Source organism: Corvus kubaryi, unplaced genomic scaffold (assembly GCF_017639235.1).
Source record: "Corvus kubaryi isolate FWS band 111438036 unplaced genomic scaffold, C.kubaryi_AGA036_p1.0 37326, whole genome shotgun sequence".
Taxonomy (NCBI): Eukaryota; Metazoa; Chordata; class Aves; order Passeriformes; family Corvidae; genus Corvus; species Corvus kubaryi.
This window is the reverse complement of record NW_024581105.1, coordinates 145,180-156,681: the sequence shown is the minus strand read 5'-3', so window position 1 is coordinate 156,681 and position 11,502 is coordinate 145,180. Positions and strand designations below refer to the sequence as shown.

The following is an 11,502-nucleotide window of genomic DNA, read 5'->3' as shown; positions in this document are numbered from 1 at the left end:
TTAATCGCAACTAATGCTTATGTTTCGGTGCCGCATAGTGAGTTCTGCCCCGGCCGGCGGCGGCCGCGGCCCCGCGGCTCTGCGCCTGCGCGGGCAGGCCCGGGGCGCTCCTGCGCTCCGGGCGCCAGAGAATCTCCTGGTGGTTAATGGTTTAAATTGACTCCTGAATTTATTGTTTTACTTAATCGCAACTAATGCATATGTGTTAATAACAAATAGTGCGTTACTCTTAAATTATTCTTAGCCAGCATTTAGCAAAGTTGTCATAAGCTGCTTTTGTAGAAAGCTTGGGAAAATTACCGAAACTGTTAAGTTTTGGTAAACAAACTCTGATGTGCTTCGATGAACAAAGCCTGGGAGACAACCGTGTTGGAGAGGTTGGACATCTGGACTGTAGAATTTATGGACAACAAGGACAATTCCAGAAACCAGAAGATAAAGAGGAGACAAAGACTGAGTTTATGCGTTGGAAAGTCCTTATCGAAGGTAAAAGATACAAAAAAGACTAAAACCGTGGACTAATTAGCATAAGGAGCAGCCCCGCAGCCGCTCCTCCCCCCGCGGCAGAGCACGGGAGTTCGGGACAAAACAAGTCTTTGCCTGTGTCCCCTCCCAGAACACACCAGCGGGACAGAAAATACAGAAACAAATTCTTTATTCATTTTTCCATACTCAGCAACCTGACCCAAGGCATTGAAACCCAACACGACCCACGGCACTGAAACCCACCCCCAGCCCACGCACGTCCGCAGCTGCTGTGCTGTGCTGGGCATTTCCTTGTCCTGGACAGAGCCCTCAGAAAAACTGGATGAAGCTCTGCCTCCTCTCCCGGCAAAAGTCAGGAATGTGTCTACAATGGCAGCCCAGAGAACGAGAAAGGAAATTATTTTATTGGAGGTCACAGAGGCATCTCCTATTCCAGCCAGCAGCAGCCTGTTCTAGAGGAAAATGATGACGGAATTGGGGTGTAGCCACCTCAGTGTTTCAGCTTTGACGATGCAGCCTCAGTCTGATCCTTCACAACAGGATTACACACCAGCAGTAAAAAATAAATTGCCAAGCCAAAAGAGAATCCCATTTTTGTAGTGAAAACAGTGATCAGGCAGGTGTGTAGGGGGAAAGTCTCTCCCAGAGGTTGGTGTGGACGTTCAGGAGAGGCCTACGCACAAACCCAGGATCCCTCATCGGCCCTGTGACATGGGGCAGCTGTCAGCCAGCGTGGGGACACCTGGGCAGGTGTCCCAGGGAGGTCTGGGGAGTTACCTCAGGGAGACTTGGGGAGCTGCCACAGGGAGATCTGGGGAGGTGTCCCGGGAAACTCTGGGGAGCTACCCCAGCACCAGGCTGATGAGGTGGGGTTTTGGGGACAGCTCATTCCTTAAAAGGCACCATTCCAATGACATCACTTTATCCAGAGCAGGGTTTGTATTATAACCCTAATTATTTATACCCCCATGACCAAGCAGACAGACCAAAAGCACAGGGCTACTCTAACCAGGGTAGAAAAAGGTTTTTCTGATGTCACCAATGACAACTTCCCCACTTGCAGATGTACAGGCAACATATACATACAGTACAGCCAGGCTGTTAATGCTCCACACCAACAGAGGCAAGTTAATATGTAAACGTGCTTGCATTTTAGGTATTTGGGTTCTTTGTGTTTTAATTCTACCCAGAAACTGAGGCAAACCCGTGTCCTGCAGTCTCCATGTACCAATGAGGTTGGCTTTTCCCTATGCAGCCTCTCACACTTTGCATCCAGGTTTGCTTTAGTCGATGCATTTTGCTGGTGAACACAACAGCAAAGGGGCAGCTGGTCAGAAAACAACTTTTATACCTTTGGTTATAGCATTCTGTGTAAGATGGGCTTCACCAGCCCAGTTAGTAGGCAAATGGGTCTTCCAAGCATGAAAGTGTATCAAAAGGGTCAACCAGAATGGCCACTATCTAACCAGTGCATGAACTAACCTAAGTCAATAATCAGAGTAATTAATAAGGCATTTGGGAAAAAATAAAGAAATCTTTATCATGATTGGGCTCGATGATCCTAAAGATCTTTTCCAACCTAAACAATAATTTTATCAGCAGGTCCCCCAGGTCTCCTTTAATCCTCCCCACCACACAGCCTGAGCAGAACCTTCCTGTAGTCCCCTGAGCAGTCTCCCTAGAGAGAGCAGAAAAAAGGAACACCATTAATTTTGCAGCTCCATGGAAAGCAGGATTCCTTCCAGCATAAATGTCTTATTGTAGTGTTTGTACCCTCTTTGACAATTTAATAACCAAGAACATTCAGGGAAGTTTTCAGTACATAAATGTAAAATCTCCTTAATTCCACCTCCTCTAAAATACCCAAAAGGCATTGAGAGGGTCTCCTTGAAGCTGCTTAGCAATCCAGGTCTGTTTGTAAGATTCCAGAGCTTACCTTAATGAAGGAGTGGAGCGATTTCCCGTACATGGCCAGGAACTCCCTCCTGATGTACAGCATGTCTATTTCCGAGCGGGACACCATCACCCGGATCAGCGTGCTGTCATCTGTGCCCAGGCCCTAAAGGAACACAACAACCAGCTACAGCTGCAAAGCACTTTGGACAGACCAGTGACAGACACAAAGGTTTGGCCTTCTGTGGAATCCATTCCTAGTTAGATCATTTTTGCATTAATACAGGGATCCACTTCCAGCTCTGAGCTTCCTGAGGGAAAAGAGGTCCACAGAAAAACTCAGACTTCTTTTTTTTCCCCCAATTAACACAGTTTCTTTTTCTCTAACTGCTGTCATGCTAGTGACTCAAGCATGGAGAGGCAGGGGGGAAAATACCAAAAGCTCTTTACCTTCATGGATTTGTACAATCTTTCAGCAAAATATGCAGGTTTATTCCTCAAGCACTTCACTGTAAGGGGGACAAGAACAAGAGAATTAAAGCAAATAAACACTGAAGGAGAAGGTCTTCCAAACCCTTCCAGCACTTTCTCAGTGCAGATGTTTATTCTGTAAAAGTGCAACTCAACAAGAACAGTGCGGACATCCAGAATCAGTCACCTGCTGTCAGTCAATGTCTCTGTGCCCAGTGTGCAGCAATAGAATATTTTTAAGGCTTTAAAGCTTCCAGACAGCAAATGTCAGCTGCCAAAGCATCCCTTGGGAGAGAAATACAAAGCACAAAGCCTTCCTACCAGGTTGTATCTGCAAAGATTAAAACACTGTGGCTTGTAAAACAGCGAAAAAGAATCCACCTCCTGAAGCTGTGCAAACAGTCAGGGCAAGAGACAGTATCTTTAATTAGTTTGTAGACCAAGTTTAAAAAGCAGGGAACTCACCCACAGCTAACAAAGCATCCTCGAGGTCTCCTGACATCTCGGATTTAATGCTCTCTGTGATGTCCTTATTAGCAATCCCTCTGTACACATCAAAAACTAGGAGAAAGAGTTGGATAGAAAGAGCCAAGTGAGCTGCTTCAGTGTAACCCCCGAGGATCATTTTGCAAGATCAAGCTCCTCATACCCTGTACAAACATTGCACCATTACTGTGACATTGTAAGCTAAATCAGGGCTACCCCTCAGAAATAATTCATTTTAATTATCAGCTGTCTTGCTAATTAGCCAACCACTGCTGCTAGGATTTTCCAGAACTGCTATTCAATGCAGACAGTTTCTATGCTTAGCTCTGTCCCATGGGAGTCACACTTTATTATCTCCAATTCACAGGCTAGAGCAAGTTGTGTGGATGTTTTTCTCAACTCCCATTTTGTCTCAGGAGGGAATAAAATGGTCCAAAAGAATTGAATCAGTTGGCTCCAAGAATATCTGTTGTCTCAGGAAGGGATCACAATCAGTTAAGAAACAAGTACAAAGCTCCTACAAAAGTACTGTCCTCAAACAAGGGAAGAAGTCCAGGACACCAGAGAGGTCCTACCTCTTAGCAGGTGGCACCTGTTCCGTGTGCAGAGGATGGACATGAACTGCACCTCATCTGTTCCCCATTTCTTCTCCCCAGCTTCATACAGGCACTTGAAGACATTATGAACAGACAAAGTGAGAACACCAGGTGTATATAAGGAGGCTTTTACTTCATAGAACCATTTGGTTTGGAAAAGCCCTCTACGGTCATCAAATCCAACCCTTCTCCTGCACTGCCAAGGCCACCACTCACCCATGTCCCCAAGTGCCACATCCACAAATCTGTTAAATCCCCCCAGGGATGGGGACTCCACTCCTGCCCTGGACAGCCTGTGCCAGAACTGGACAGCCCTTTCAGGGGAAAAATATTTCCTAATATCCAATCTAGTCTCTGCTAGGGCACTGCTGACTAACAGAGCTTCAGGCTTACTCATCTACCTTGAAAAAAACTGGTCTAGAAACAGCAGGGATTCACCACACATCACACATACAAACCCAGACAGTTCTTGCAAGGAAGCAAATTGCTACACACCTGAGCATCTTGTTGAGCAAGGGCCTCATCCACAAATGTTCCCTCATCTCTGTTACCCTGCAGAGATACAAGGGTGAAAAAACTCATTTCAACAGAGCAACTAATGGAAGTAAGTCCTGCAAATTCCCCATTCAAAACCAGTTACTGGAGATGTATAATGGGGTTCTTAACATTGAATAGTGGGTTTCAAATACAGCAAAATGTGATTCAGAAGTGATTTGTTCTTCCTTTTGAAACAAGCAGCCATCCACTTTAATTTAAAAAGAGCACATGGCATTAAAGCATGCCCACAGTGAAGCTGTTCTCCCTGCAGAAGCTGGTGTGAAATGCTGGTGAGGTGAAATGCAAGAGAACTGAAATAACAGCCAGCTTGAAGCACCTCATCAGTGAGTGAGAGATGTCCAGCAAGCAGCAGATTCACTCCCCTTATTTCCCCGATCCTGGACTCACCGTCGCGAGGGACACGAGGACTCTGCGGAACATGGAGGATGTGTCAGAAACAATGTCGTCCTCAAGGGTGGAGCCGTATTCTGCCAGAGCACACACACAGAGCAGATCCGTTACTAACAGCTCACAGAACCACAGAACTTCCTGAGTGGGAAAGGACCCACAAGGATCACCAAGTCCAACTCCTGGGCCTGCATAGAACCCTCCCCAAGAGTCCCACCTTGTGCCCAGGAACGTTGTCCAAACACTCCCTGAGATGATCCATCAGGATTGGTGCTGTGACCTCTTTTCTGGGGAGCCTGTTCCAGTGCCCAGCCACCCTCTGGGTGAAGAACCTTTTTCTAATATCCATCCTAAATTGTCCCCAGGATTCAAATTGCCTCAGCAGTGCCAGCACAGGGGGACAGGCACTGCCCTGTCCTGCTGGCCACACTGTGACTGGGACAAGCCAGGATGCCCTTGCCCTTCTTGGCTTTCATCCCAGCAATCCAGCTATCGTATTGAGTGGTACAGGGCAAAATTAAGAAGCACAGCCGGCATAAAACTGGCAAAAGAACCACTATTGCCAGACCTCCAGCTGACAGACATAACCACCTCTGGGTGCCATTATATTTACACCGACTCAATTTCTGGGTGGAATTCTAGTCCTTGATGCTGACAGACCCTTCTCCTGCCTCTTCACACAGCCCTGCACACATACAAGTGGCTTCTCAGCCAGTATGAAGTCGCAGAGTGAGCTACGTACGGAGCTTGTAGTTCTCGTTGATGTGCCGGATCTCTGCGTTGGTGCGAGAAGCCAGGATTTCAATCAGGCAGCCTTCATCTGTTCCTGCTCCCTAGGGAACCGCAGAGACAAGAGCCAAGAGTATGACAACTGTTTTGAAGGGCAACTACGACTTTTGTTTATTATATTTAGGTTAATAAGAAATTAATAATTAAGATACAATTACACCATTGCATACTTAATTGACCGTAACTCATGCAACGTAAAAAAAGATTTCCAAACCTTTAGAGCCCTCCTCAGTTCATGCACATCATACATGGTGGTAGGAGTCATCAAACCAACAATCACCCTTTCAAAATTCCCACTGAGCTCAGACTTCAAGTCATCAATCAAATCCTAGAAGACAGAAAGAGAAGAAAGGAGAAGAGATGGCCTTTGAGAAGAGGAAGAACTCGTTCACCACTTTTCTTCATGCTCCAACCCTCCTCAGATGAACAGTTACTCTGAAGTGAACAAGACCAAAAAAAACTTGGCCAAGGAAAGCTTGTGCTCAGCGCCAGTCATACTCTTGTGGAGACTGGGACGTTCTTCACATTTCACCCGAGTGATACAAACCGAAAAAGATCCAAAAAACCCCCAGTTAGAGCCCCAGCTGCTGATCTCTGAAGAGACCTACCCTGCCAATAGTGCTCTTATAGGTGATCAGAACTTGCTGACGTTGGGAAACGTTCAGTTTGGTCAAGGTCTCAATGATGGCATCTTCATCCGTGCCTGGAAGGAAGCAATGAAAACCAGTCAAGCTGCTTGTACCAGAACCAGAGGCCTGCTCTGGCCTTGCCCAGGGTGTGCCATTGGCCACACCACCTTACACACATCCTTGCACAACCTGGGCCTCATCTGTGCACAAGTGCCTCAGCCCAGCAGCACCACACTACAGGAGAGAGAAAACAAGAGCCTGATTGAGGATGCTTTTATGGCCATAACTTGGATTTCCTGAAGGAAAAGAGGGGGGGTTCAAGTTGCCCAGTTCCCTCCAATGCCCTCACTGGGCAGTGAGGTGATGCAAATGGCTGAACTTCCCTTCCAAAAAACCACCAGTAAAAACCTTCCCAACCATCAAAGCTAAAAAAGAAGGTGTAACAGCGGAGGGAGAGCAACTTACCAAATCCCTTCATGGCCTTCCTTAGTGCCTGTGCTTCTTGCTCAGCACTGAAGGTTGAGACGCCCTTGACTGTCGCCTAAACCCACACAAGAGGAGTTATGAAAAGTAGTCACAAAGTGAGACACACACAGAGTAGAGCTGAATTTTAAAAAAAAAGACAATTCAAAAGATGCAAACATATTTTTTGGAAAGTGGCAGCAAGTAAAGTCCACCCTCCAAACATGATTGATTTTATACCAGGTTCCATCCTATCCTAAAAAGAAATGGTTTGTTCTAGAGGAACTTCCCAGCCACAGAAGAAATAAGCCACAGGGACTCAACTGAAAGGAGAAAATATCTTAATGAGGCTGCCCATGGAGTATCTGCTTTCCAGTTAAATAAGGCCTAACATTTCTGTTCAATCCAGCTTCTAACCATCAGTTTTCCATGTCAATCATAGAAGAGGCTGTTCCCATCAAAGCCCCATTCCTGACTTCTCTAAGAGCAGTCAAGGACCACCATTCTGTTGAACAGCACACCAGGAAGTGCAGTGTTTTACTTGAAAAGGTGATTCACAAACAGGTTTCTCCTGCCTCTGGTCTAGTGCCATTTCTGGGGAAATACACTTTTCTTACAAAGCTCTTCATGTTCCCAAGAAAATAATCAGCAAAACACTACTTAACATTCAATGGGCAGAAAAATGTTCCCCTGTCCCTGGAAGTGTTCCAGGTCTGGCTGGAGGGGGCTTGGAGCAGCCTGGTCTAGCAGAAGGTGTCCATGCCCATGGCAGGAGGTGGAACTAGATGACATTTAAGGTTCCCTTCAACCCAAACCATTCCAAGATTCTGTAATAACAACCATAGAAATGGCTGCCTTGCAGGCTCAACCTGGGAAGAATAATATGCCCAGGAAGTTTATCTGGAGAAATTAATGTTCTTTGAATTAATATCTGATCAGGTTTTCCATTAACTCGCCAAATGCAAAAGCCTGTAGGTGTGGGTCATTCTCCTCTACAAGGAGGAAGCAGAGAGAGGCAATAAATTCATCCCCTTGAAGAGACAGACAGCGACAGTGTTCTTCCTGCTGTGTCCTTATCTGAGCTACACTCCCCATATTGATCAGGTCAGAGCAAAGGCTTGGCACAGCCTGGCACAGCAAACACACACACTCACCATCGTCTGGGATTTGGTCAATCTGTTATTGTCTGCGTCCGGGGCACTTAGACAGCTGTAATAAAAAACACAGGGAGTGTTAGTTTTCTAGCAAATAATTAATAGAATACACCTTCCCTTGAAGGTTAATGAAGCTTGTTAAGTAACCATCTAATTCTTTGAGGATTAAAAGCAAGATTGAACAGCCCAAGTGAACGCCCAGAGCAGCTTCCCAGAGTGTCCAGCCCTGCTTAGCGCTGGGCAAAGGCTGGATCACGACAGCACAGGGCCAGGGCCAGGCTGGAAGGGATGTGGTGGACAGGCAGGTGATTAGCACTGGTAATTTAATATGATTTTTCTCTAGTGGCAGCATGACAGCCTGGCTCAGACTACAAGGAGAAGGAGACAGTGTTGCCCTGGGAGCAAAGAAAATAGACTTGATTCCTATGTCCTTCAAAACACATGGCTTTGACCTTGGCAGGTGAGAGCCTGAGGGTGAAGCAGGGTGAGGATGAAGTAGGGTGAAGGTGCCCACACAGCCCTAAGCCTTCATGAACCTTCCTAGGAGGCAGAGACATCGTGGTGTAGGTGAGCACACAAAGGACAACCTTACTTGAGCACTGGGCAGGAGAATTATTTTTCCTCTTAATATTTTAATAGAACATTTTATATTCAACATCCCCTCAGTTTGGTGCACTGTGTCCTTCCTTGTAGGGCTGCAGTTTTAACTGACAAAACCCTTGAAAAACCCCAAAGCTTTCTTGCCATCTGCCCAGGGTTATTAGTTCTGTTCATAATTTTGTTTTCAATCATAGAGCCTTTGCATGAACACACCCAAATTTTCCTGTATCCCTGGTCACTTGACAGGATGTCACGTACCAGGACAAGGTTCACTTCCCCACAACTCAAGTTTATCCCAGCATCTCAGCAGAGGAGTTAGGAAAGGCAGACTCAAGGAGATACCTACATACAGTAGGGTTGAATTAAATAAAAAATAAATTCAAAATATGCCAACACAGTGACAGCAAGTAAAGTCCACCCACCAAACGTGTGGTTTTATTCCAGGGCTGAGTGAGTTCTCTCATTAAAGCCCTGAAGCAGAAGCAGAGGTGCCAGCAGCGAATGACATCTCTCCCCAGTTCTACTCGTGGTGCTCAATAGCTGCTATCCAAGAGCCCAGACAGTTGTGCAAGAACAGGAGTGTGTTTGCTCATGCTCCACATGACTCCTACAGCCCTGGGTGTGCTGTTCAGGCCAGTTAACTCTCAGTGTGGCACTTGCCATGGATGTGTTATGCACAGGCGCTCCCGGGTGCACCTCCACCTTACTACACCCTGTGCAATCAGGCAATTGGTAGTGTTGAGTTTGCTTTCTTTCATCTGATCATAAATTCCAGCGATCACATTATGACCTAGACCTCAGAAAAGTCATCTTTGCTCTTCTCTAATCTTTTACAGAAGTAAAAAGCCAATTCTATTTGCTTTAGTCAAACACTAAATGAAGGCTCCGAATTTCACTGCTGTTTTTATGATGCAGCTTTACCATCCAGCTGGTTTGTACAAAAGTTTAGCAAGTCAATTAGAGAGCAAAATAAAGGTCAGTAGCAAGGGAAAGGGAAGCAGAGAAATTCTGAGCGCAAATGAGCTGGCAGAAGGAAACCAAACTATGAGGAGAGGCTGCATGTACTGGATTCAGGGCAAATGCTCTCACAACATCCATTTGCAGCAGAAATACCACACTGAATATTGACTGCAAGATTCTGATTTCTTCATCCTGTGAACATCACTGGGAATTGAAAGAGCAGAGCACTGAAAAGGCAGCAGTGCAAACCGCACTGCTCAATCTGCAAATGCTGGTTTGTTCCTGGTGCATTTCTGTGGGAGAAGGAGCCACTGAAGTTACAGGTGGGAGAGCTCAGCAGCTCAGCCAGGCTGTCCAGCAATGGCCCCTGTAACCCTTTCACAGCTGAAGGGGTCTGCAGCTGGGGCTTTAGGCGAATGAAACTCTCCTAAGCCACCCCCTGGCAAGCAGAGAAGGGAATTTGTCAGCAGATTTGCCAGCGCTCAGCAGCTTAACACAATTCCTGGCCTGCAGCTCCATTAGGAAAAACAGCTTCAGGATAGGAACAATACTTCGCTCTGTGTTTTGAAGAATTAAACTACACATGCAAGAGTCAGCCAGCCAGTGCTATGGTCCTGATGTTATTTGCTTCACCCCAGAATAAAGGCCTGGTACAGTAAATCTGGCTTAGAACAGGCTCAAAACACTGTGCCCAGGTGATAGAGTGCAAGTGTAGGAGGGATCCCTCCCATTATTCAATTATTTTTTCCATGGATGATCTTTTCCTGGCAGGCTTTATCAGCTAATCAGCCTGTTTTAAGTCCATATCAACATCCTCTAAAAGCTGAATCCAGAATAAACTCAATTTATCAGGGAAGTGCTGAGACTATCATGTATGCTGGCCAGTTCAAGCTCAGGCTTGAACACAATCAGGTTTTCCACTGTGCTCGGAGCACACACACACACAGGAGCCAGCAAGGAAAGCTTCCAACAGCTTAAGAGGATATAAACACAGGGCGTTTTCCCCCCCAGTTTGAGCTCGCAGCGTTGCCTGTCCTACCGCTCGGATCTGGATGGAAACCCACTGCTTTGTGACCCTTTTCCTTGCGAGGCAAACACTGGACTTGTCTGACGAGTTCCTTCATTCGGTGCACGTTTACCCAAACACAACCCACACCCTGCGCCGGATCAGCTTTTCCACAGCTCCGTCACGGCCAGCTGTTCCCGGTGCGCGGGATGCAGCCCTGGCAGGGTCACTGACTCCGAGTTTGCAGCTCGGGAAGGGATCTCCCGTCTGCCACGAGCCCCGAGCCAGCTGAAATATCCCAGCGCCTGCCACACGCTGACCTTTAGCTGGCCACTGCCCTCAGAAGGAATGAAAATACGATTTTATAGCCTTGTACGCCTCATTCAGCCTGTGCGCCCACCCCGAACCGCGTCAGCCCCCGGCCATGCCCTCCGCGCTCCAGCGGCCAGCGGGGCGGACGCGCCAGCCTGGGCACGGCACAAATAGGAACCAAAACCCGCACTCCCTGTGCCCGGGAAGGGTCAGCCCTTCCTCCATCCCACAGCTGCCCCCTGTCCTTCCTCAGCCCCCGGGCAGCCCCCGTGCCTTGGCATCGCCCAGTCCGGGGCTGCCACTCCCGCACTGCCGGCACTGCGCGCTGGAAAGCGGGGATGGCGCTTGGCAGCTTCCCAGGCACCTCCAGCCGTGCAGCCCCGTCCCCATGCCAAGGCGGATCCCCAGTTCGCTTGGCACTCACCTGCTGTCCCACGCGGGTCCCTGGCAGAGATGGGGAGAGCTCTGGTGGCTGTCCTGGGTGGCAAAGTCCCCGCCCTGGCGACACGCGGCAGTGACGTGAAGGAGCTCCAGCCCGGCTCTGCCCATCCCTAAACAGTTGGTTGTAATCCAGAGCAGGGAGAAGTTGCCCGGGGAGCCTCACTCACATTGCACGTTTGGGATGAAACGCCAAACTGCACTTTTGGGGTTACACGGAGGGCTGGCAGGTTGGGACGGCTTCCACGCTCCCCGGCATTCCCTGTAGAAATCCC

The 11,502-nt window shown here is 47.7% G+C and overlaps 1 protein-coding gene across 2 annotated transcripts; it reads right to left on the bottom strand.

The window, feature by feature from the left end:
• Window positions 1-638: 638 nt before the first annotated feature.
• On the bottom strand, window positions 639-11,502 carry ANXA4 (annexin A4). 2 transcript variants are annotated; one of them, XM_042029492.1, is made up of 13 exons: window positions 11,214-11,502; window positions 7,912-7,966; window positions 6,761-6,836; window positions 6,275-6,369; window positions 5,881-5,994; window positions 5,620-5,710; window positions 4,878-4,957; window positions 4,428-4,484; window positions 3,912-4,005; window positions 3,316-3,411; window positions 2,830-2,888; window positions 2,423-2,545; window positions 639-2,164 (listed from the first exon to the last, which is right to left on the bottom strand). In XM_042029492.1, exons 1-13 carry the CDS (start codon window positions 11,336-11,338, stop codon window positions 2,105-2,107), a joined length of 1,125 nt encoding a protein of 374 aa, XP_041885426.1. In that variant the 5' UTR covers window positions 11,339-11,502; the 3' UTR covers window positions 639-2,104. The 2 variants fall into 2 exon arrangements, with proteins under 2 accessions (XP_041885426.1, XP_041885428.1); XM_042029494.1 differs by lacking the exon at window positions 11,214-11,502 and adding an exon at window positions 10,511-10,744.